At 28.4% G+C, this 27,538-nt stretch overlaps 1 protein-coding gene across 2 annotated transcripts in view; it reads right to left on the minus strand.

The window, feature by feature from the left end:
- LOC141972819 (maltase-glucoamylase-like) overlaps positions 1–27,019 on the minus strand; it is a 61,672-nt gene extending 34,653 nt beyond the window's left edge. Inside the window, exons 1-12 of one of the 2 annotated variants that reach the window (XM_074930855.1) lie at positions 26,912–27,019; positions 23,330–23,431; positions 16,129–16,249; positions 12,581–12,690; positions 11,366–11,517; positions 10,008–10,179; positions 8,169–8,268; positions 7,283–7,395; positions 4,303–4,428; positions 3,743–3,874; positions 1,205–1,324; positions 379–492 (exon numbers count right to left, since the gene is read on the minus strand). In XM_074930855.1, the coding sequence (XP_074786956.1) occupies positions 379–492; positions 1,205–1,324; positions 3,743–3,874; positions 4,303–4,428; positions 7,283–7,395; positions 8,169–8,268; positions 10,008–10,179; positions 11,366–11,517; positions 12,581–12,690; positions 16,129–16,249; positions 23,330–23,431; positions 26,912–27,019 (1,470 nt within the window). Of the gene's footprint in view, positions 1–378; positions 493–1,204; positions 1,325–3,742; positions 3,875–4,302; positions 4,429–7,282; positions 7,396–8,168; positions 8,269–10,007; positions 10,180–11,365; positions 11,518–12,580; positions 12,691–16,128; positions 16,250–23,329; positions 23,432–26,895 lie in introns of both variants that reach the window. The other variant, XM_074930856.1, reaches the window with a different exon arrangement.
- Between the last annotated feature and the right edge of the window lie 519 nt (positions 27,020–27,538).

Raw genomic sequence — 27,538 nt, forward strand, 5'->3', positions numbered from 1 at the left:
AGCTAAAACCCGACAAAATCCTACAAAAAGTGTTCATCTTTTCACCCCCCAAAAATTTTTTTTAATTAAAAGTCAGTGTAGTAATTATGATCCTCGTCACAGTCAGTTGTTGGATAAATTAAATTAAATTAAATACACTTTATTGAAAGAAGCAAGCAACCGATGCGTTGGACAAATGGAATTTCTAATAAAATCCCTCCAACAGCAGAAAAACAAAGATTTCACCCCGAGTGCACTGAACGCTGCGGAAAAGATACAAATTCCCTTGCGGATTTCAGGGTATTCTCAGTAAATCTTCCTTCGAACCAATGCAGATTAAAACCTGACTTGCCAAGAGCCTGGTTTGGGGCAAATGGGAACATTTCAGGATTTACTCACGATCCAGATCCCGTCATAGGGCACCTCGTTGTAAAATATTTTGCATTCCTCCACCCACCAGCTGGTGCAGTCAGGGTTGGTGAAGTCTGGGAAGACCGTTCTTCCCGGCCACACCTGCAATTTAAAAAAAAAATTTAAAAAAAAAAAAAATAAAATAAAAAAAATTAAACTGTCGATGACCTGGCAGAAAGATGAAAATCCTCAGATTTCCTTCAGATTTATGCAAATCTCAGAGAAACATTTGGGTGTAAAACCTTGGGATTATTAGTTTTGCAAGACAGTGTCGATACAGCGATCGGGAGAAGGTTTTCGAGTTGTAAATTGCGTGAGTGAAACATCATTATTAACTAATATTCTCACTGTTAATATTAATTATCAATTAATCTTAAATATATCCTTGTTAAATTGACACTCAGAAAGAAGGCAGAAAATAGCTTTGTTAATTTATGAGCTCTAAACCCCGAAGTTATTTTTAAAGTCAAAATTACTTTTGAGTTACTCAAGATTTACGATGAGCCGCCGCATTTGTAAACCTGTTTATAAAGAGATTTTCAAAGCAGGAAAGGGGGAATTTCTCCCCGGTATCTATTGAAAATAAACAGATATTAGGTGCTTCTGTCTCTCAACCCTTCAAAATTTCTCGCTTTTGCTTTTGAAAGGTCAAAATGTAAAAAAAAAAAAATTAAAAAAGAAAAAATTAAAGAAAAAATAAATGATATAAAATCAGGAAATATTGTGAAATGTTGAGAATTGCAGAAAAAAAGGAAAATTACCCCGGCCCAAACTCAACGGGATTTGGGCTCGGGCTCTGTCAGGGGTTTCTCACCTGTCCAATTAACGGTGTCACTCCGTCCGACTCGTTGACCCAAACGTTCCCGCTCTGTCCCCGCTGGTAGGGCAGGTACGGCGAGCCCCCGGCCAGAGCCCCGGTGCCGATCGCCGCGTCCTACAAAAGGCCCAAAGCCGCGGGCAAGAGAAGAGCTCGCCACCGGCTCCGGCCGCTCGCCGGCGCTTGGGTGGAGCCCAGCAACGGCGCGGAACTCCTGACATGGTGGGTTGGGTTTCACAGACAGACAGAACCTCGGTTTATATAGTAAAAAATAAATAAATATATAAACACGTATGAAGGTTCTCTCCATCGGTCGCTGATTCTCTCCACGGATTGTGTAGAGCCCAGCAACATGAGAAGATGTCTCATGTAACAATTATTATCATTATAATTATAATTATTGTTACATGATTATATTCATTTTTATATAATTATAATATTCTATATATTATAGTGATATTATACATAATATCATATATAATGTCATAAATATCATATATCATATACATAATATATAATATCATATATCAATATAATATATGATATAAATATTTCATATATATATCATATATACAATATAATATATAAAATATATTCTATAAGATATAACATTATATACGATATCATCTATAGCATAATATTATATATGATATTACATATAATATCACACTACAACAATAAAATTAATTATTATTTTATAATATATAACATATTGAAGCCGTATTTTATAAATATATTTCTAAACTTGAGATTTCTCAATTTTAAATTTAAATGCAAAATATGTCGTGTGTAAAAGTTAAATGCAAAATTTAAATTTCAGTTGTCCTATAACATTTCTAAATTTGCTCCTTCTAGTTTACATTTTAAATTTCAATTTAAGATACATGAGATGCAGAATTGAAATGTAAAATTTAAGTTTCAATTGTCAAATAACATTTATAAAGTTGCTCTTTTAGTTTAACTTTTAAATTTAAAACATAATATACATTAAATTCATTTTACATCTAATTTACGTATTAAATTTTACATTTTAATTTTTTAATTTTTCATTTTATAAAATGTTAAATTTTAATTTCAAAAAATTTTACATTTTAATTGTTTAAAATTTTATATATATTTTAAATTTTACATATAATATGTACATATATATGTATATATATGTAAATATATGTATATATATGTATAATATGTAACATTATATGTAAAACTTAAAATATACGTTACGTTTAAATTCAAAACAAAATAGAAATGGCGAATTTATAAACATTATCTTTAAAATGTAAATGTAAAATTGAAATTTCAATTATAATATTTATAAATTTGCTCTTTCCAGTTTAAATTTTAAATTGAAATTTAAAACATAATATACATTAAATTTATTTTACATATAATTTATGTATTGAATTATACATCTTAATTTTTTTACATTTTACATTTTTTAAATTTTACATTTTAATTTTTTAAAATTTCACATATATTTTAAATTTCACATATTATGTGTATTTTTACATATTATAGTAATTTTACATATTATACGTAAAATTTAAAATATATGTTGCATTTAAATAGAAAACAAAATAAAAATGGCGAATTTATAAACATTATCTTTAAAATGTAAATGTAAAATTTAAATTTCAATTATAAAATTTATAAATTTGCTCTTTCTATTTATAATTTTAAATTTACATTTAAAATAGATTATATGTAAAATTTAAATTTTACATTTACATTTAAGAGATAATGTTTTTAAATTTTCTATTTCTATTTTAAATTTTATTTATTTTAAATTTTCTATTTCTATTTAAATTTTCGAATTTTAGTTATTTTACGTTTTCTATTTCTATTTTAAATTTTCAAATTTTATTTATTTTAAATTTTCTTTTTCTATTTTAAATTTTCAATTTTTATTTATTTTAAATTTTCTATTTCTATTTTAAATTTTCGATTTTTATTAATTTTAAATTTTCTATTTCTATTTTAAATTTTCAATTTCTAGTTATTTTAAATTTTCTCTTTCTATTTTAAATTTTCGATTTCTAGTTATTTTAAATTTTCTCTTTCTATTTTAAATTAGTATAAATGTTATATTTATATAAAATTATTTTATAAATATGACTATCTAGAACGTTATATTGATTATATTATTATTTATATCATGCCAATATAGATGAATAATAAAATAATTATAAATCTATATAGCACTGTTATAATATTCAATAATACAAATCTTTATAATGATATGAATACTAATCTTTAATAATACAAATATTTATAATAATATAAATGCATTTAAATAATTGATATAAATAAAATATATCCTATGTATTAATAATTGTATTATCTTTACTTTTTAAAAATATTTATTAAATATATTTTAATCTATAACTGTTCTCTCCACCAAGTACTGGAGCTCTACACCTATCACCACAGAAAGTCTCCTGTAACAACATCTATATTTTAAAAAATTAAATATAACCCACTTATCCCGATAATTCTATTATTTAAGACGCAAAAAATAACTAGCCGAACGCTCACCAGTATGATAACGTATTTTTGCCCGTAGTCATGCAAATAATTTCGGAAGCTGGGGAGGTCTCTGAAGTTCACTTTGTCGTAGGTGAAATCTTTCCTCGCTTCCATGTAGTCGATGTCCGTGTGCTGGACGTCCTGGAGGGACACGGGACAAAACGGGACATGGGGCCCGGGCCCTCACCAGGCCCCGTTTTCATTCAAAATCCCCCAAAACCAGCCATCAGCTGCCTGCGGGCACACAGCGTGGTTTTTTTTTTAAAAAAAAACACTTATCCATCGCTAAATCGGGGGAAAAAATTGAAAATTGGCTTGTGACGCTTTGAATTTTCCAGAGTGCGTGAGATGAATTTTGCATAGTTTTTGCATGTTGGATATTGGGTTGGAAGTCGTCGGTTCACAGCTTAAGCCAGAGTTTATAAATAAAAATATTGAGGTGGAAATAATAAATAAAACAAATAAAATAATTGCTTCCATGAAAAAAAGGACATTCAGAATCATTTTATATAGAAAAGTGGGTTGAGAGGTTTAAAAAAAAAAAATTAACAAATCATGTTTTTACTCACGTAAGGGAGTCCGACTGCTCTGTTCCGCTCCACAACAGCCTTCACCTCGGCGAGGGACGCGGAGCCGTAGCGGCTGAGCTGAAACCCCAGCGCCCAGTAGGACGGCAACGCCGGCAAGCCGAGGAACTGGGAATTCCGAGGAAAAAGAGCGAGCGCGGTCAGCCCCCTCCCGGATTGCCCCCGGACCGGAGCGCCGCCGCCGCCACCGCCACGGCTGGTCCGGCCGACCGCGCGACGCTGATGGATTTTGCTTTGCTTTGCTTTTCCAAAAAAAAAAACCCAACTCAACCAAATGTGAATGACGGGAGGAATGATGGAGCCGTTGCTACCAAAAGGGGTAATTTATTCTGTTGTATATTAAAGTATATATTTTTAATTAAATAAATTTAATAAATATATAACACTATATATAAATTTCATGTTATAGAAATAATATGTAATATAATATAACGTAATATAATATATCGTATAATAGTTATAATAGGTAATGTACGATATATAATACAATATCACATATAATCAATTTTACATTATTAAATAATATCTCATATTATTATATATCATTTAATATAATGGATAATATATAGTATATTATACATTTTATACTATAAATAATATAACATTTTTATTTTATAAATAATATAGTGCAATATATAATAGAATTCCATCTAATATATAATATATGATGTATAATATATAATGTAATATATCAATTTTATATTATTAAATAATATTAACATTATTATATACAATATAGTTATACACACTATATTATAATACATAATTTATATTATAAATTAATATAAAATCTATATTATATAAATAACATAATCTATTATAATCATAACATAATATCTAATCTAATCTAATGTAATCTAATGTAATGTAATATAATATAATATAATATAATATAATATAATATAATATAACGTAACAACATACCATAATATAATATAATATAATGTAATATAATATAATATGATATGATATGATATGACATAACAACATACCATAATATAATATAATATAATATAATGTTATATTATATTATATTATATTATATTATATTATATTATATTATATTATGTAATGTAATATTATATTATATTATATAATGTAATGTAATGTAATATAATATAATATAATATAATATAATATAATATAATATATATAACATGTATAATGTATATAATGTAATGTAATATTATATTATATTATATTATATTATATATAACATGTATAATGTATATAATGTAATTTATATTATATGGATTTTATATCATTGAATAATAAAATTTATATTGTTATTGATAATATATAATTGTATACATTGCATATAGTATATAAAGTATACATAATTTATATTATAAATTAATTTAAATTTTATATTGCCGATTATGTACTATAATATAAATGTTATATTACGAATGAAATGGGTTTATATTATTAATTATTGTATGTTATTATCTATTCTAAGGTTACATCTGATAGGATTTCTGCCCTAGCAGATCGCCGCCTCGTCCTGGCTGCTGGCGTTACGCCCCCACGTCCGCCGCCTGCCCGGAGGCGCTCAGCTGCAATGACATTCTTAGTCTCGGATTTACACAGCAGCTGTTAGGCCTGAGCGAAAACCTCAGGTACCGGCGCAACGCCAGCGCTCCTGGTCGCAGGAGCAGGACTGCCGAGAGGCGAGGTAAAGGGAAGCTGCGAATGAGCCTGAAAAATTGGGGAGATCTAAGTAAGGGGAAACTGCCTAGAAATAAGGGAAACGGCATGAAAAGTGTAGAGGGGAATGGGATGGAATGGAATGGAACGGAATGGAATGGGATGGAATGGAATGGAATGGGATGGGATGGGATGGAACGGAACGGAATGGAACGGAACGGAACGGAATGGAACGGAATGGAATGGAACGGAATCGAATCGAATTGAATCAAATCAAATCGAATATAGAATAAATTTAGAATAAATTTAGAATAGAATAGATTTAGAATAGAATAGAATAGAATAGAATAGAATAGAATAGAATAGAATAGAATAGAATAGAATAGAATAGAATAGAATAGAATAGAATAGATTTAGAATAGATAGAATAAATTTACAATAAACAGAATAGATTTAGAATACATTTAGAATAGAATAGAATAGAATAGAATAGAATAGAATAGAATAGAATAGAATAGATTTAGAATAGAATAGAATAGAATAGAATAGATTTAGAATAGATAGAATAAATTTACAATAAACAGAATAAATTTAGAATAGATTTAGAATACATTTAGAATAGAATAGAATAGAATAGAATAAATTTAGAATAGACTAGAATAAATTTAGAATAGAATAGAATAAATTTAGAATAAATTTAGAATAAATTTACAATAAACAGAATAAATTTCGAATAGATTTAGAATAGATTTAGAATACATTTAGAATAGAATAAATGTAGAATAGAATAGAATAGAATAGAATAGAATAGAATAGAATAGAATAGAATAGAATAGAATACGTGAATATTTAAGTTACTAGCAAACTAAATTTAATGCTGTTTAAAAACTTACTTACCCTTTCCTTAAGAAGTCATTGAAAAATGTATTTGGCCACCAAAAACACAAATGGGAATTCGTTTCCATAGATGCAATAGCTACGTAGAGTATAGATACTCCAACGCCATCAAATTGTGTTAGCGTGAAATCCCAGGGGTCAGGGGCAAACCCTGAGTTATAATTTTGGATTGATAAAACAGTGAAGAGTCGTGAAAATAAAGAGGGAGAATAGAAAACTTAAAAAAAAAAAAAAAACAAACAAAAACAAAACCCAACCCACAACAAAACTGTTCAGTGCATAATTTCTCAAGATCAGCAACAGGATGATGGAGGTTGGAGATCATCGACTCAAAGATCACCCTCGGTCAAAGCAGAAGGAGCAAGAGCCTCCAAGGACGGAGGATCCACTCCCTTTGGCTTGGGGTTCCCCCACGTACCTTCACGTACTCCTGCACCACTTGCTCGGGGGTGTCTCCCAAGAAGATGTAAAAATCAAGAATTCCCCCAATTGTTCTGTAAGTGACAGCCGGCGCCGGCTGCAGGGCGAACTCTGCATGAAAAAAAAAAAAAAAAAAGCACAAATTCGAGTTGGGTTGTTACCTAAACCTAACCGCGAAGCCAATGCAAAAGATGTAAAAATTGATCGGGAGAAAATATCAAATAAAAGTATTCAAGGAAGCCCAAAACCCTTATTGGAGCTTGCAATGAAGGTGGAAAGTTTTCCGTTCTTTTCTTTTCTTTTCTTTTCTTTTTTTTTCCGAAAAAATTTACAGTCCTTTACAATCCAGAAAGAGAAATCTGATGGCCCAACTGCTCCTTAAATTTTCAGCCTCAGGATGGTTGAATATTTGTGGAGCATCCAAATATGGACACGCTTATCGAAGAGGAATTACAGGCACGAATTTACAAGTGCCGCTCAGTATAAATTTAAAATCAGATTTTAATATCTTGTCCTGAAACATCCCTGAACGCGCCCAAAAAACGCCCACAAGGTGTGTGACACCCATCCTGCGACACAACCGTAGCGCTGCTTGTATAGGAGACAAGGAAATGCTCGGAAAAACGCCTGCAGTCGCAGATTTTAAGGCAACTTTCCTCAAAATTTGACATGTGACTGTCAACTTTAAAAAAAAATATCTACATCAGCTCGGCGGGGTCGCAGTGCAATAGCCCTGCGGATCATTTATAAATATATTTATTTATTTTGCAATACTTAGAGCTATGGAGGAGGCATTCTTAGCCATGGCTTTGCGGATCATTTGAATAATATATTGAAATAATTTCTTTTTTTTTTTGCAATACTTCTACAGTAGACATCCTTACCCATGGCATTGCTGTTCATCAAGAAAACGCCAAAAGAGGCTCCAGTGTTGTCTTCCAAACACAAGAAGAAAGTCTGAGCGCCGTATAAGTTATCCATGTTCTTAAAGGGAAACGGAAAAGCTGATTTAAAAAAAAAAAAAAAAAAGAAAAAACACACAAGAAAAAAAAATAAAAAAAGAAAAACCCAAACCAACCAAACAAAAACCAAAAAAACACCTCCAAAACAACAAAAACAAAAAACCGAAACACCACCAAAAAAACCCCAAAACCTAAAAACCAAAATCAAAACAAAAAAACCCCAACCAAACAAAAAAATAATCAAACAAACAAAAAAAACCCAAACAGGAACTATATGCACCCTGGGGCATCTCAAAAATATATCACACCTGAGGTTAAACTTGTCAAAAAGAAACAAACAGCAATAAATAAAATAGTCGAGAATGACCTCATTATTTTTATTTCTCGCTTTTATGGGAACGTCTTTAGTTGAAAGCACAAATTTAGGAAATCTACCCCAAATTTGCGCCGTTTGGATAAGAACCTCCACGTACCCGTTATTTCAGAGATGGAGATAATAAATTGCATCTCTGGTGAGGGTGGAAAGAAAATAAAGGAGAGTTATTCTACAATAAATTTCGTTGCTAGTGAGACAAATTCCGGTTTTCGCTTCAAAAATCAAAACCGGTGTCTCAGCCCACAGACAACGCCTCAACATTTTGAAAAAAAAATATTTTTTTTCTCCTAAAACATTGATTAACTGCCAACCGAACTTCTCCCCGAATCCTGTCCAGGTCACTCCTATTTCAGCAAAAGCCTTCAGGACTTAGTCTAAATTCAGCGTGAGGATTAGCGCTGCATTAAATAATCTCCATTTAATACTCGTTTAATCTCATTATTATCTCAAATAACGAAAAACAATTTTAAATTGAGTTTGAGATGCTTTCGTTATAAATAAGCTGGTTTGGAGACTCAAATAAAATGTAAAAATATACTTATTATTTCTTCTTTCATGATCTACACCATTTTTCTTGCTCCCTGTTGTTGATTATTCACCAGAAATTTAATGGTTTTTATTGGGGATTTTGGGCAACATTACCTTAGTCAAGCACTTACACACTCTACCTAATATTTCCTTTTTTCTCATCGAGCCCAAAATATATCAATAAGAAATAACATTTGACTATTTCCCCCAAAGTACCCCCCAAAAAAATATTGTTGTGGGGGGGAATCCAAGTCAGAAAAAGCAATAAAAGCAAAAAAATTAATATAAATACCCATGACTGATTTTAAATGACAAACTTTGCGAGTTAATGCAGCGATAGAGCGTCAAAACCTCACGGATTCAGGATAAAACATCTCATTGCAGATGGAAAAATATGTTTTTACACATTTTGAAAACCAGAAGCGCTAGAAATCACCTCAAAAAAAAAAAAAAAAAAGGCAGAAAATGTAGAAACGAAATAATTGCTGGCAGATTTGGTTTGCTTTGCATAATTTCACGAGGTTCGATGCCACGAAAGGAAAAAATGCTGCATCTTCATGAGCAGGTAAATTAAAAAAAATTTTTAAATTTAAAAAAAAAAAAAGCAAACCCCCAAACCTGCCAGGTATGAATATTCATCAGCTGATTTGCAGCAAAACGCAAGAAATTCAATCCAAATATTTACAAAAAGCCATTCGACGGGAATTTGTTCGGTGGTATCTCACATTTGGCAAAACTTGCCAAGTCTTTAAGGCAAAAAAATCCCCAAACCCTCACAGGATATTAATGTGCCAACTACAGCCAGATTCCAGAATTGACTTGAAATGAAGAAAAAACGGAATAAAATAAGTTCTTACTCCGGACGGGGCCGTGTCCCGGTTGAATATGGGCCAGGTTTTCCAGTTGACGTCGTGCCGGTACTGCTTGTGGACGTGCTCCCCCACCCCGTAGATGTTGCTGCTGGGGAGTTTGATGGAGAGCTGCAGAAACTGCTCAGCGTAGAGCAAGGGGCCGATGGTGGTGTCGAACCTGGCGGGACGATGACATGTGGCGGAAAAATTTTGGTGCTGAAGGTTGGATCCATTAGGATCACTAACACCCCCCCCCCAAAAAAAAAAACCAACAAACCAACCCAACACGTGCCGCTACTCATTTTATCACACGCATCTCATATTTTACCCAAAACCAGTCATGTTGCGTATTGCTGTAAAAATACCGAGGGGTTTTTAATAAAAATCTATTCATTGCGTTGCTTTGTTGTTTTGGTTTTTTTTTTTTCATCGAAACCATCAAACACAACTCTAATTTTTTTCCGAATTAAATAAAAACCTAAGGAAAATTTAAGCAATGTCCGAACGCACGTTTCAAACACCCCGACATCTTTTCCTCCAAATTAAATCAAAACCGAAAGGAAAATCTAAACAAATCTAGACCTGTTTCAAGCGGGTCCAGACAAATTAAATTATTTTCCCCGCCACGTGTCAACTAAACCAGTCCTGAGCACCCCCTCGCTGATCATAAATCAGCCTTCAGAGAGGCCTTTAAGAAAGCAGACAATGCTAATAAGAGGAAAAAATGCAAATCCTAATTAATTAAAGAGTTGATAGCAATCTGACTCTGCTAGTGGTCAGCTAAGCCATCACTTTTTAATTGATTTAATAAATATTTACCCCTGAGGCTTCCGGCTTGAGGTGGGTCTCGGTGCAAGGCTGTTAGTCCAGCTTTGCTTTCTCTAGTTGTGGGTTTGGGTTGGTTTTGGGTTTTTTTTTAGAAAACAAATGGATTAAAATCCTTCAGTATAGAAGCACTTTGAATATTTTACTCATGGTTTTCAAGGACCAGCTTAGCACTAAATAGTTGGTACTAAATAGTCTCCTATCACACACCCAAAACACCACCTGATTTGGGGGGGTTGAGAACTTGAGGAGCAACGTCATAAATAAGACGTAATTGTTATTGATGAATCGATGGCACAATTAATCAATTCTCCCTGGGATTAAGGGCCCGGAGCCAATGCGGAAAAAGCCAAACCTGGTGCGTTAGACCTCCCCGTCTCCCAAATTTTATGCAGAAAGAGTCTTTTCGTGCTATTTATCCACCAAAAGAAGAGGAGAATCAGTTCACGCGCCGAAGAGGACACCCAAAGCAACATAGACCTTCTGAGAAAACAGATGGCCACGTGATTTTAGGGATAAAAAGCCCAAAATTTACTCACAAAACTCCTCCATTGCTTCTTCTAGTCACCTTGATGCCAAAGGGGTTTTGCTGGACGTCAACTTTATATTTTAAGTTGGAGGCTGCCGGACCACTGAAGGGTCTCACATGCTCATGAGGGACTTCGAATCTTTGTGTTTTAGGGTCAGTGATCTACATATGATTAAAGAAAAAATATATATGTTTAAAGAACAAAATAATTTCGAAATTAACGCCTCGTTTTAACACTTTCCAGCACGACCATCTGAATTTCGCTTGGCGAAAAAAAAACACCCCACCTGTTTTCAAAACAGCGTCACAACAAGTCAACGTCAATAAATGGCAAAATTAAGGCTGGGAAAACCTATTCAGCCTCTTTATTTGGGCAGTAACGAGAGTATTTCCCATTACTGCTTGATCTGAGGGTGTTTTTCCCCGTTGGAAATATGCAGGAGGCAGAATTCTGCAGGACCCTATTTGTAGGCATTGCCCAGCCCTTCTTCAGCATCTCATCTTCAGTCTTTCTGCGTGTCCTACCATGGCTGGGTGGAGCCAAATCCAGCCTGACTTCCAGATTTTTGGCAGGAAAACATGTGGCAAACACGCTCCAGCCCCAAGAAAATTTTAAAATTTTGGGGAAAAAAAAAAAAAAACCAAAAACAAACCAACAAACCAAAAACAGAGGGGTAAAAAAATGAATAAATAAATAAATAAAATTTAAAAATAATATCTTAAAAGCAAACGAAAACTAAACCCCACAAAACAAAACAAAAACAACGAAATAAAAATTTAAAAAAAAAAAAAAAAAGCCAAACAACAGAAGTTCTGTCCACTCCCCAAACCCACAGATTTCTGCACATTTGCTACGCACCGAGCACCAAATTTTCCGTAAAACGCAAAGAAAGGGTTAAAGCTTTCTGCTGAAATAGTCGTGAATAAATGTATTTGGTGCAAAACCATTTTCCACAGAAGGGCAGCGGGCGGGAAGGCAGACAGTCAAAGCTGATCTTTTAAAAGGTGTTTGCAATTTTTCACACGCAAATCCTGAAAAACTTGGCTCCTCCGGGTACAAAAAAGATGCTCCTGGTCAAAATTTTACCTTGGAAGTAGCAGGTTGTATTTTGGGGGGGAGTCATGGGACGAGAAAGAGAATTAATCTGCCTTTATACCCCCCCGGCATCTCCGTCATGCTCCAGCCAGGCCAAAATTTTGTTGATAATGAAGAGAAAAATCTCACCTTGAAGCGAAAGCGATTGGGCGTCTGGTGCTGCGCCGTGAGCAGGACGCGGGCGATGTCGCTCCCGAAGAGCGAAGGGGAGGGGAGACGCGTCAGCGTGGCCTGGAACCCTTGGGGGGGTGGAATGAGATCACGCCGCCAGCCCAGGCTGCCCAAAGCCCGTCCAGGCCGGCCTTGAGCCCTGCCAGGGAGGGGGCAGCCACACCGCTCCCGGCGAGCTGCGCCAGCGCCTCGGCCCTCCCAGGGATCGATTCCGGCCGTAGGACTCGCCTCCGTCAGTTAAACCGTCGCCCCCGCCCTACCCCTACACACACTTCATTGCATTGAACGGAATTTACTTTCATTTCGTAAAACAAAATAAAAACCAAAAATCGTGAAATTAACTAAAATAAAATAAGATTAAAGTAAAATAAATTTAAAATAAAGTAAAATAAAATCATAAAGTAGAATAGACTAGAACAGAATAGATTTAGACTAGACTAGACTAGAACAGAAAAATAAAATAAGAATAAAATAAAATATTAAAAAAAAACAAAATAGTAAAATTAGCTAAAATAAAGTGAAATAAGACAAGAATAAAGTAAAATAAATTTAAAATAAAATAAAATAAAATCATAAAGTAGAAAGAACAGAATAGATTTAGACTAGACTAGACTAGACTAGCATAGACTAGAATAGAATAGAAAAATAAAAATAATAAAATAAAATATTTAAAAAAACACAAAATAGTAAAATTAACTAAAATAAAATAAGAATAAAGTACATTAAATTTAAAATAAAAATAAAATAAAATCATAAAGTAGAATAGACTAGAACAGAATAGATTTAGACTAGACTAGAACAGAAAAATAAAATAATAAGAATAAAATAAAATATTAAAAAAAAACAAAATAGTAAAATTAACTAAAATAAAGTGAAATAAGATAAGAATAAAGTAAAATAAATTTAAAATAAAATAAAATCATAAAGTAGAAAGAATAGAACAGAATAGATTTAGACTAGACTAGACTAGACTAGCATAGACTAGGCTAGCATAGACTAGACTAGACTAGAATAGAAAAATAAAAAGAATAAAATAAAATATTTTTTTAAAAAATAGTAAAAGTAACTAAAATAAAGTAAAATAAGAATAAAGTAAAATAAATTTAAAATAAAAATAAAATAAAATCATAAAGTAGAATAGACTAGAACAGAATAGATTTAGACTAGACTAGACTAGACTAGACTAGAAGAGAAAAATAAAATAATAAGAATAAAATGAAATATTAAAAAAACCAAAATAGTAAAATTAACTAAAATAAAGTAAAATAAGAATAAAGTAAAATAAATTTAAAATAAAATAAAATAAAATCATAAAGTAGAATAGACTAGAACAGAATAGATTTAGACTAGAATAGAATAGAATAGAATAGAACAGAAAAATAACATAAAAAGAATAAAATAAAATATTTTTAAAAAACCAAAATAGTAAAATTATCTAAAATAAAAAGTAAAATAAGATAAGAATAAAGTAAAATAAATTTAAAATAAAATAGAATAAAATCATCAAGTAGAATAGAACAGAACAAAACAAAATAAAAAATAAAATAGTAAAATTTTAAAAATAGTAACATTAACTAAAATAAAGTAAAATAAGATAAAAATAATGACAAAAATAAAGTAAAATAAAATCAAATCATAAAATGAATAGAACAGAAAAAAAATATAAAATAAAATCTAAAAAATATTAAAATAAGATAATAATAAAGATAAAAATTAAGTAAAATAAAATCAAATCTTAAAATAAAGAATAGAATAGAACAGAACAAAACAAAATAAAAAATAAAATAAAATTACATTAAATTTTGTAAAAATAAACAAAACCAGTAAAATTAACTAAAATAAAATAAAGTAAAATAAGATAAAAATAAAGATAAAATAAAAATAAAGTAAAATCAAATCAAATAATAAAATAAAGTAGAACAGAACAAAACAAAATAAAAAATAAAAATAAAATAAAATTTTGAGAATAGCAAAATTAACTAAAATAAAATAATGTGAAATAAGATAAAAATAAAGTAAAATAAAATTAAAATAATGTAAAATAAAAGAAAATCATTAAATAGAATAGAATAGAACAGAATAAAAAATAACAAAAATTAAAATAAAATAAAATAAAATTAAATAAAATTAAATTACATTACATTAAATTAATTTTTTAAAAAATAAATAAAACCAGTAAAATTAACTAAGATAAAAATAAAGTAAGATAAAATAAAAATAAAGTAAAATAAAATCAAATCTTAAAATAAAGAATAGAATAGAACAGAACAAAAAATAACATAAAATTAAAAAATAAAATAAAATAAAATAAAATAAAATAAAATAAAATAAAATAAAATAAAATAAAATGGCATTAAATTAAATTTTTAAAAAATAAACAAAACAAGTAAAATTAACTAAAATAAGAAAAATAAAGATAAAATAAAAAGAAAGTAAAATAAAATAAAATCATAAAATAAAGTAGAACAGAACAAAACAAAAAATAAAATAAAATTTAAAAATAAAATAAAATAAAATAAAATAAAATAAAATAAAATAAAATAAAATGACATGACATTAAATTAATTTTTTTTAAAATAAACAAAACCAGTACAATTAACTAAAATAAGAAAAATAAAGATAAAACAAAAAGAAAGTAAAATAAAATAAAATCATAAAATAAAATAGAACAGAATAAAACAAAAAAATAAAATAAAATTTAAAAATAAAGTAAATAAAATAAAATAAAATAACATTAAATTAAATTTTTAAAAAATAAAAACCAATAAAATTAACTAAAATAAGAAAAATAAAGTAAGATAAAATAAAAAGAAAGTAAAATAAAATCAAATCATAAAATAAAGTAGAACAGAACAAAAAAAATAAAATAAAATTTAAAAATAAAATAAAATAAAATAAAATAAAATAAAATAAAAATAAAATCAAATCATAAAATAAAGTAGAACAGAACAAAAAAATAAAATAAAATTTAAAAATAAAATAAAATAAAATAAAATAAAAATAAAATCAAATCATAAAATAAAGTAGAACAGAACAAAAAAATAAAATAAAATTTAAAAATAAAATAAAATGAAATAAAATAAAAATAAAATCAAATCATAAAATAAAGTAGAACAGAACAAAAAAATAAAATAAAATTTAAAAATAAAATAAAATAAAATTAAATTAAAATAAAATAAAATAAAATCATAAAATAAAGTAGAACAGAACAAAAAAATAAAATAAAATTTAAAAATAAAATAAAATGAAATAAAATAAAAATAAAATCAAATCATAAAATAAAGTAGAACAGAACAAAAAAAAATTAAAAATAAAATCAAATCAAATTAAAATAAAATAAAATAAAATAAAGTAAAATAAAATAAAGTAAAATAAAATAAAATAAAATAAAATAAAATAAAATAAAATAAAATAAAATAAAATACAATGAAATAAAATGAAATAATTACTGGTACTGAAATGGAGTCTGCCTGCCCGCACGCGTGGGAGCTTTGGTGCCAACTCACCCTCCTGAGTTGTTTCCACGGGGCCGTCCACCTTGTACCCGTGGTGTAGGGAGAAGAAGCACCAGGGCACGCTGGGGTCGCTCTGGGGGCTCCAGCAGCAGCCGCGGAGGGTGCAGAGGCTCTGGCCCAAAAAAAGGAGATTTTCAGTCAAAAAAAATCCCATCGCCGAAGGCACCCGAGCAACAAACCTGCCGAATAGCGGCAACCAGCTTGCCTCCGTCACTGGACGACCTCTCGGCCCGTTTGGTGGCCAAAAGCCCGGACAACTTGTCTGGGGGATGTGATGTGAAATATTGCTTATTAGTTTAAAAAAAAAAATGAGTATTTTGTAATTTTGTTCTTTCTTAAAGCTACGAGCGACACGAGTCCGTTAAAGAAATGATTGAAATGATATTATTATTCAATTCTATTGAATATATAATTAAAGAATATCGGCTTGTGGCTGCGAGAGCCAGAAAAAGGGTGAAAATGAAAATTCTCCCTGAAGAATATATAAAAGTGAAGGTTTCCTTTTAAAATAGTGAAAAAAAAAAAAAAAAAAAAAATTTGAGCACAGAGGCAAATCCGTCGGCTCTTTGTGTCTCGTGGGCATCTCCACTTGCGTCGGTCACGTCAACCTCAACAGCAGAAATGTCCGGGGGAGTTACGCATGGCCGCAAATTGAGGAAAAAAACCACTTTTTTATTTAAAAAAAGAATAAAATAAAAAAAAAAATCCCCCAAACAAGCAATTCGATCCGTCATTTAAACCACGACACCGAACCTCTCCAGCCCCACGGCACGAGGCCGCCTTCACTCTGCCGTTAGAAAACTGAGCGTTCACTCACTTTTTTAAACGAGTTCTGCTGCCGAAGGGATGATTTGGGTCATAAATCAATTTAATTTCTTTTTTTTTTTTTCCCCCCCGTCGTTAACGCAACGAGCCATTGCCGGGGTCAAAGTGTCACAGCGATACGCGGGGAACCCCGCGGGGAGCCGAGGGCCGAGTCCGCACGCAGCCTCGGCCCAACCAAGGACGGGTGTGCCGTAAAGATAAACCCAGCTCCATCCCCTAAACCACGACGACTCTAAAAACCGACGCAACGACTCTCGGGACTAAAGACTAAAATTAATCCCTCGGTATCAGAGCGAGCCCAAGGCCCGGCTGGTTAATATCCCCGTTCTCCAGTTTTCTAACTCGGCTTTAGCATCTTCCAGTTACTCTTTCTTCTTCCTAGAGCGAGGCCTATTGAAATAAAATTATTAAAGGACGAATATTTAAATAGGGCTTTGAATAATCTTCATGGCTGTCAGTGACGTTGCACTTTCAGGAAGCGTCACGCACACACATATATATATTTATTTAAAACTTCCTTAGGAGTATAGGTGGTTTTTAGTCAGTATCTCTCATGTCCAGCACCAAGAAAGGAGCAGAGTCCACCTGAAAAATTATTTCTTTATATATAAAAATTATCTATATAAAATTATAAATTCTAGATAAAAATGATATTAAAATTATATACATAAATTATCTATCAAAATAATATTTTATAATTATAATTTTAAAACCATATATAGGTTTATATACATAAATTATATATACAGTTACACTATTTTGTTATATTCTTATGTCTTATATGTCGCGTACTTATTTCATATGTATACACTCCTACATATTTTTTAATATCTATAGCATATTTATTTTATATATATATACACTCCTATATATCTATTTTTTTATATAGCATATTTATTTTATATATATATACACTCCTATATATCTATTTTTATATATAGCGTATTTATTTTATATATATACACTCCTATATATCTATTTTTATATATAGCGTATTTATTTTATATATATATACACTCCTATATATCTATTTTTATATATAGCGTATTTAATTTATAAATATATACACTCCTATATATCTATTTTTATATATAGCGTATTTATTTTATATATATATACACTCCTATATATCTATTTTTATATATAGCGTATTTATTTTATATATATACACTCCTATATTTTTTGTTAAATATAGCATATTTATTTCATATGTATACACTCCTATATATTTTTATATATATAGCATATTTATTTCTTATATATACACTCATATATATATTTATTTCTTATATATACAATCCTATATATATTTTTATATAGCAAATTTATTTTATATATATACACTCCTATATATTTTTTTTATGTATAGCATATTTATTTCATATATATACACTCCTATGTATTTTTTTATATATAGCATATTTATTCCTTATATATACACTCCTATATATATTTATTTTATATATATACACTCCTATATATATTTATTTTATATATATACACTCCTATAAATATATTTATTTCTTATATATACACTCCTATATATATATTTTATATAGCATATTTATTTCATATATATACACACCTATATATTTTTTTTTTATATATAGCATATTTATTTTATATATATACACTCCTATATAGAGAAACTTTTTATATATACATATATTTATATAAAAAAACCTTTGATAGTATCTCTATTTTAGAGACTGTAAGTTTCACGCCCAGCTCTGAGAAAGGAGCAGTCAACCTAAAAAATTATTTATTTATACTTTAAATTTTAAAATATATATATATACTTAAATATATATATATTTAAAAATTTAAAGTATAAATAAATAATTTTTATATATAGACCATCTAATATTGTGTCGTGCTGATATTATATGCACTACGGTATGTTTGTTTAGATATACTTTTTATACTTTTTTATATAAACATAGCAGATTTTTTTTAAACCTATTATCGTAACCATATTTTATAGTCTGTAACTATAGAAGATACATTTTTTTAAAAATAAAACTATTATCGTAACCATATTTTATAGTCTGTAACTAGAGCAGATTTTTTTTTAAAAAAAAAAAACTATTATCGTAACCATATTTTATAGTCTGTAACTAGAGCAGATATAATTTTTTAAAAAAATCTATTATAATAAACGTATTTTATAGTCTGTAACTATGGAAGATACTTTTTTAAAAAAGAAAACTATTATCATAAACATTTTATAGTCTCTAAATATAGCAGATTTTTTTTAAAAAAAATCTATCATAAACATATTTTATAGTCTGTAACTATAGCAGATATATTTAAAAAAAACCCTATTATTGTAACCATATTTTATAGTCTGTAACGATAGCAGATTTTTTTTTTTTTAAAAATAATATTATCCTAACCATATTTTATAGTCTGTAACGATAGCAGATTTTTTTAAAAAAAAAAAAAAAACTATTATCGTAACCATATTTTATAGTCTGTAACTAGAGCAGATTTTTTTAAAAAAAAAAAATTATCGTAACCATATTTTATAGTCTGTAACTAGAGCAGATTTTTTTTAAAAAAAAAAACTTATCGTAACCATATTTTATAGTCTGTAACTAGAGCAGATTTTTTAAAAAAAAAAAACTTATCGTAACCATATTTTATAGTCTGTAACTAGAGCAGATTTTTTTTAAAAAAAAAAAACTTATCGTAACCATATTTTATAGTCTGTAACTAGAGCAGATTTTTTTTTTAAAAAAAAAACTTATCGTAACCATATTTTATAGTCTGTAACTAGAGCAGATTTTTTTTTAAAAAAAAAAACTTATCGTAACCATATTTTATAGTCTGTAACTAGAGCAGATTTTTTAAAAAAAAAAAAACTTATCGTAACCATATTTTATAGTCTGTAACTAGAGCAGATTTTTTAAAAAAAAAAAAAACTTATCGTAACCATATTTTATAGTCTGTAACTAGAGCAGATTTTTTAAAAAAAAAAAAACTTATCGTAACCATATTTTATAGTCTGTAACTAGAGCAGATTTTTTAAAAAAAAAAAAACTTATCGTAACCATATTTTATAGTCTGTAACTAGAGCAGATTTTTTAAAAAAAAAAAAAACTTATCGTAACCATATTTTATAGTCTGTAACTAGAGCAGATTTTTTAAAAAAAAAAAAACTTATCGTAACCATATTTTATAGTCTGTAACTAGAGCAGATTTTTTTAAAAAAAAAAAACTTATCGTAACCATATTTTATAGTCTGTAACGATAGCAGATTTTTTTTAAAAAAAAAACAACTATTATCGTAACCATATTTTATAGTCTGTAACTAGAGCAGATTTTAAAAAAAAAAACAACTATTATCGTAACCATATTTTATAGTCTGTAACTAGAGCAGATTTTTTTAAAAAAAAAACAACTATTATCGTAACCATATTTTATAGTCTGTAACGATAGCAGATTTTTTTTAAAAAAAAAACAACTATTATCGTAACCATATTTTATAGTCTGTAACTAGAGCAGATTTTAAAAAAAAAACCAACTATTATCGTAACCATATTTTATAGTCTGTAACTCTGGCGCCCAGCACGGAGAGAGGAGCAGAGTCCATGCAAACGCTGATTTGCGTAATTATAAACTCTCTCCCCTTGGGTAAATAACCAGCGACGCCCGCCGCACCCGCGGGGCCATAAACACCCGACAGCGACCGGCCCCGGGATCAGGCCGGAGGATTTCCCGCGGCCTAAGCCCTAACTCCTGACCTCTGCCCCGGCACCAGGGCGGCGGCGCGGCCGCACGCGCAACCGCTCCGTTATTTTACATTTTTGTTAATATATTTTCCATGCACGAGGGATGCCAGACTCCCTATCAGACAAACGCGTTTACATCTAATTTAAATTCACTGCCATTTCCTCAAAGAGCCTTTTACCACGTCATGGTGAAAAAAAAAAAAGGCGCCGTAAAATCACCTTAATCCTGGAATAAATGAAAAAAAAAAAAAATTAAAAAAAAAAAAAAATCAACGCTTCATGAAGGGAATAAGAGGATTTTCAGCTTGGTCACTTTGCGCCCCCGCTCCGTTCCACACGGAACCTTCTAAAAAAAAACTCGGTTAAATTTTAGGGGTGATGCAAGACGTGGGACTTAAAGAAAGACATAAAAAAATGAATATATGTATAAAGACATAAATGATAGAATATAAAACTAAAGACATAAATAAATAAATATAAAAATAAAGGCATAAATAAATGAATACATACAAAAATAAAGACATAAAGAAATATAAAAATAAAGACATTACATAAATATAAAAATTAAGACATAAATACATATAAAAATAAAGACATAAATAAATATAAAAATTAAGACATAAATAAATACGTATAAAAATAAAGACAAATAAATGAATATAAAAATAAAGACATAAATATTAAAATAAAGACATAAATAAATATAAAAATTAAGACATAAATAAATATAAAAATAAAGACATAAATAAATAAATATAAAAATGAAGACATAAATACATATAAAAATAAAGACATCAATAAATACGTATAAAAATAAAGACATAAATACATATAAAAATAAAGACATCAATAAATACGTATAAAAATAAAGACATAAATAAATGAATACATATATAAAGACATAAATAAATACATATAAAAATTAAGACATAAATAAATATAAAAATTAAGACATAAATAAATATTAAAATTAAGACATAAATAAATGAATACATATAAAAATAGACATAAATACATATAAAAATTAAGACATAAATAAATACGTATAAAAATAAAGACATAAATAAATATAAAAATAAAGACATAAATATTAAAATAAAGACATAAATAAATGAATATAAAAATTAAGACATAAATAAATAAATATAAAAATAAAGGCATAAATATATAAGTATAAAAATAAAGGCATAAATAAATAAATGTAAAAATGAAGACATAAAGACATATAAAAATAAAGACATCAATAAATACATATAAAAATAAAGACATAAATAAATGAATACATATATAAAGACATAAATAAATACATATAAAAATTAAGACATAAATACATATAAAAATAAAGACGTAAATAAATATTAAAATTAAGACATAAATAAATAAATATAAAAATAAAGGCATAAATAAATAAATATAAAAATTAAGACATAAATACATATAAAAATAAAGACATAAATAAATACATATAAAAATTAAGACATAAATAAATGAATACATATAAAAATAAAGACAGAAATATAAAAATTAACACATAAATAAATGAATACATATAAAAATAAAGACAGAAATATAAAAATAAAGACATAAATAAATGAATACATATAAAAATAAAGACAGAAATATAAAAATAAAGACATAAATAAATGAATACATATAAAAATAAAGACATAAATATAAAAAGAAAGACATAAATAAATGAATACATATAAAAATAAAGACAGAAATGTAAAAATAAAGACATAAATAAATGAATACATATAAAAATAAAGACATAAATAAATAAATATAAAAATTAACACATAAATAAATGAATACATATAAAAATAAAGACAGAAATATAAGAATAAAGACATAAATAAATAAATATAAAAATAAAGACATAAATAAATGAATACATATAAAAATAAAGACATAAATAAATAAATATAAAAATAAAGACATAAATAAATGAATACATATAAAAATAAAGACATAAATAAATAAATATAAAAATAAAGACATAAATAAATGAATACATATAAAAATAAAGACAGAAATATAAAGATAAAGACATAAATAAAGGAATACCTATAAAATAAAGACGTGAGTAAATGAACACATATCTAGACAGACATAAAGAAAGAAATACGTACATAAAGACAGGAACGCACACGTCTGTAGGCGCGATGAGCTGCTGGATGAACAGAGCCACATCTGCAGCCGTCAGGAAGTGAATTATTATATAAAGACACAAAGCGGCACGTCGCTAAACGACGACGTAACTTAAGCGCACAGTAACCGGGACCCGCACTCAGCAGAGGGCAACCGCTCCCAAGGTGCTTGGCCTTGGCACCATTTTGTTCCCAACTCGGGTTTAAGTCCTTAGGACAGGCTTTACGCCGCTGCTCCAGGCGCGGAAAAGGCAGGAAACAGGAGGAAAAGGCACCGCGGCGGCGGGGGCAACCGGGGGAATCCTGACTGACCGCGGCTGCACGGCGCCACGGAGACGCTCAGGCCTAGGCCGCTCAAAAACCGTGACAAAAATCCGCTCCGGCGGAAAGAGGGTAAGTCGTTCTGGTAATTCGTTTATTCCACGGGTGTCAAGCTATCGAATTGTTAAAATTTTTGGCTTCTTTTTCTCATTTTTTCCCAACCTTGGTAGCTACTTGGTCCGGGATGCAGTCGATGCGCTCGGCTCTGGCCGTGCCGGGGCAGCTTGGGGAGAATTCTGTGAGGCGAGAAGTCGAGGGGTTAATCTCAAACGATTGGAACGGAAATTATTGAAAGGATCCAAAGGATCCACGTTATCGAAATGAAGGATTGAAATGATTGAAAACGTTGACATGACTGAAACGGTTACAATTGTTAAAATTAGTTAAAATATTGGAATGATTGGAATGATTAAAACTATTAAAATTAGTTAAAATATTGGAATGATTGGAATGATTAAAACTATTAAAATTAGTTAAAATATTGAAACGATTGAAATGATCGACATTACTGAAATTATTTAAATGATTGAAAACATTGACATGATTGAAATGATTAAAATTGTTAAAATTATTTAAAATATTAACATGATGGAAATTATTAAAACTATTTAAATTATTTAAAATACTGAAATGATTGAAATGATCGACATTACTGAAATTATTAAAATGATTTAAAACATTGACATGATTGGAATTATTAAAACTATTAAAATTATTTAAAATACTGAAATGATTGGAATTATTAAAACTATTAAAATTATTTAAAATATTGAAATGATTGAAATGAACGACATTATTGAAACCATTAAAATTATTTAAAACATTGACATGATTGAAATTATTAAAATTGTTAAAATTACTTAAAATATTGGAATGATTGAAATGATTAAAACTATTAAAATTATTTAAAATACTGAAATTATTGAAATGATCGACATTATTGAAACTGTTAAAATTATTTAAAACATTGACATGATTGAAATGATTAAAACTAGCAAAATTATTTAAAATATTGAAATGATTGAAATGATCGACATTATTGAAATTATTGAAATTATTAAAATTATTTAAAATATTGAAATGATTGAAATGAGCGACATTACTGAAATTATTAAAATGATTTAAAACATTGACATGATTGAAATGATTAAAGCTATTAGAATTATTTAAAGTAGTGAAATGATTGGAATGATCGACATATTGAAATTATTGAAATTATTAAAATTATTTAAAATATTGACATGATTGAAACGGTTAAAATTGTTAAAATTAGTTAAAATATTGGAATGATTGGAATGATTAAAACTATTAAAATCATTTAAAATACTGAAATGATTGAAATGATCGACATTACTGAAATTATTTAAATGATTTAAAACATTGACATGATTGAAATTATTAAAACTATTAAAATTATTTAAAATATTGAAATGATTGGAATTATTAAAACAAAATTATTTAAAATACTGAAATGATTGGAATGATCGACATTATTGAAACTATTGAAATTATTAAAATTATTTAAAATATTAACATGATTGAAATTATTAAAACTATTTAAATGATTTAAGATACTGAAATGATTGAAATTATTGAAATTATTAAAATTATTTAAAATATTTACATTATTGAAATGATTAAAATTATTAAAATTATTTAAAATATTGACATGATTGAAATGATTAAAATTATTAAAATTATTAAAAATACTGAAATGATTGGAATGCTCGACATTATTGAAATGATTGAAGTTATTAAAACTATTTAAAATATTGACATGATTGGAATTATTAAAACTATTTAAATTATTTAAAATGCCAAAATGATTGAAATTATTGACATTATTAAAACTATTAAAATTATTTAAAATACTGAAATGATTGAAATGATTGAAATGATTAAAATTTTGTTGTTACCATTTATTTATATTAATAAAGTTCTTATTCACTAATTTAAAGTTAATTAATTCAAATTATTACTAGCGTTACTCTTAGCAGCACTATGGGTATTAGTGCTACTCTTAGCAGCACTATGGGTATTAGCGCTACTCTTAGCAGTACTAAGGGTATTAGCGTTACTCTTAGCAGCACTATCAGTATTAGCGTTACTCTTAGCAGTACTAAGGGTATTAGCGCTACTCTTAGCAGCACTATCGGTATTAGCGTTACTCTTAGCAGCACTATGGGTATTAGCGTTACTCTTAGCAGTACTAAGGGTATTAGCGCTACTCTTAGCAGCACTATGGGTACTAGCGCTACTCTTAGCAGCACTACGGGTATTAGCGTTACTACTACTATTGTGGTGCCAGCGATTATGAAAGGCCCTTTCAGTGGCTCCGTCCTCCGCAGAGTCTCCAGCCGCCACCGGATTTTCAGAAACCGGAGCGAACGGACAGGGAGGGTTTAGGGGGATCACATCTGCCTTTCACCCCCCGTCCCCCCGCTTGTTCTGGCGCTCGGCGTCACCCCGGCCACCGGCTCCGCTCTGGCGGGAGCCGCAAATCCCCGAATCGGAAATCTGCAAAGGGCGGAAGGAAAATGTTGCTTCTAATGGTTTTTTGTTTGTTTTTGGGAGGGGGGAATTGGTGATTTTCCACATTCTTGAAGACTCTGATCACGGTGGGCAGTAAAGTAATCCCCACGAGATCCGGGGGGCAGCGGACTGCTTCTGCAGATTGCAAAAGAATTATTTTTATTGTAATTTTAATTTATTTTTAATTTTTATTATTATTTTTATTTTTTTAATTTTAATTTTTTTTTAATTTTCTTCTTTTTTTTTAGTTTTTAACTTTAATTTTTATTTTTTAATTTTATTTTTATTCTTAGTTTTTAATTTTTATTTTTATTTTTTAATTTTAATTTTTATTTTTATTTTTCTTTTTAAATTTTATTTTTTATTTTTTAATTTTATTTTTAGTTTTAGTTTTTAAATTTAATTTTTATTATTTTATTTTTATTTTTATTTTATTTTTATTTTAATTTTATTTTTATTTTTATCTTATTTATTTTTTTATTTTTATTTTATTTATTTTTTATTTTTATTTTTATTTTATTTTTATTTTTACTTTTACTCTTATTTCTACTTTATTTTTTTATTTTTATTTTTATTTTATTTATTTTTATTTTATTTTTAATTTTATTTTTATTTTTATTTTTTAATTTTATTTTTATTTTTACTTTTACTTTTATTTCAACTTCTTTATTTTTTTTAATTTTATTTTATTTTTATTTTTATTTTATTTATTTTTATTTTATTTTTACTTTTACTTTTATTTCTACTTATTTTTTTATTTATTTTTATTTTTATTTTTATTTTTATTTTATTTTATTTTATTTTTATTTTATTTTATTTTATTTTTATTTTTACTTTTACTTTTATTTCTACTTTATTTTTTATTTTTATTTTTATTTTATTTTTATTTTTACTTTTACTTTTACTTTTATTTTTACTTTATTTTTATTTTTACTTTTACTTTTATTTTTATTTTTATCTTTTATTCATATCTAGAATATATTTCACATAAAATTTGATCTATTCATATCTAAACAATAAATTACGCATTGCATCTGTATTTTATATCATCTATTATACATTTTATATTACATTTCAATATATTTTAACAGACTCTCTCAAGTTTAAATAATGTCTAAATCACGATTTTATCAAAGATCAAAAAAGCTCAAGGTGAGGATTTTTTTCCCTGTCCAGCAGCAGAAATCAGCACTTACGGGGGCTTTTGGACACGGTTTCCCGCGTTGCTAAAACCCCGATGAGAACACAGGCAACGGCCACCACCAAACAGAAGAGGACGATTAATATAATTTCCAATTTGCTGAATTTCTTCTTTTCCATCTACACCCAGACAAACGCAGTTATAGAAGGAAAACAAAAACAACAGGTTTGGAAAACTCCAGAAATTATTTCGACCTTAAAGCATATCCCTTCGTGAACGCATTACTCTAAGGGCCAAGTGCAATAATTCGCATATTCAGAATAATTCAATTAACACGGATGAGGTCGTGATTCATCACTGGGGGATTTCTTTTCCTCCCTGAAAACTCCTTTTAAATATTCACAAAACATAATTTTCATCCAACTCTAATTACAGTGAATTTTTTTTTTCCCATTTTACCAAAACTCCAGAACTAAAACTGAATGAATTTGCACCTTTTGGTTTTGCAAATTTTATTTTTTCAAGCAAACAAAACCTCCTGTTATGTAGGAGAATATTCATGTGCTGTAAAAAAAGGGGGGGAAAAAAAAAAAGGGAAGGGAAGGGAGAGGAGAGGAGAGGAGAGGAGAGGAGAGGAGAGGAGAGGAGAGGAGAGGAGAGGAGAGGAGAGGAGAGGAGAGGAGAGGAGAGGAGAGGAG

This window comes from Athene noctua, chromosome 36 (genome assembly GCF_965140245.1).
Source record: "Athene noctua chromosome 36, bAthNoc1.hap1.1, whole genome shotgun sequence".
NCBI classification, from domain to species: domain Eukaryota; kingdom Metazoa; phylum Chordata; class Aves; order Strigiformes; family Strigidae; genus Athene; species Athene noctua.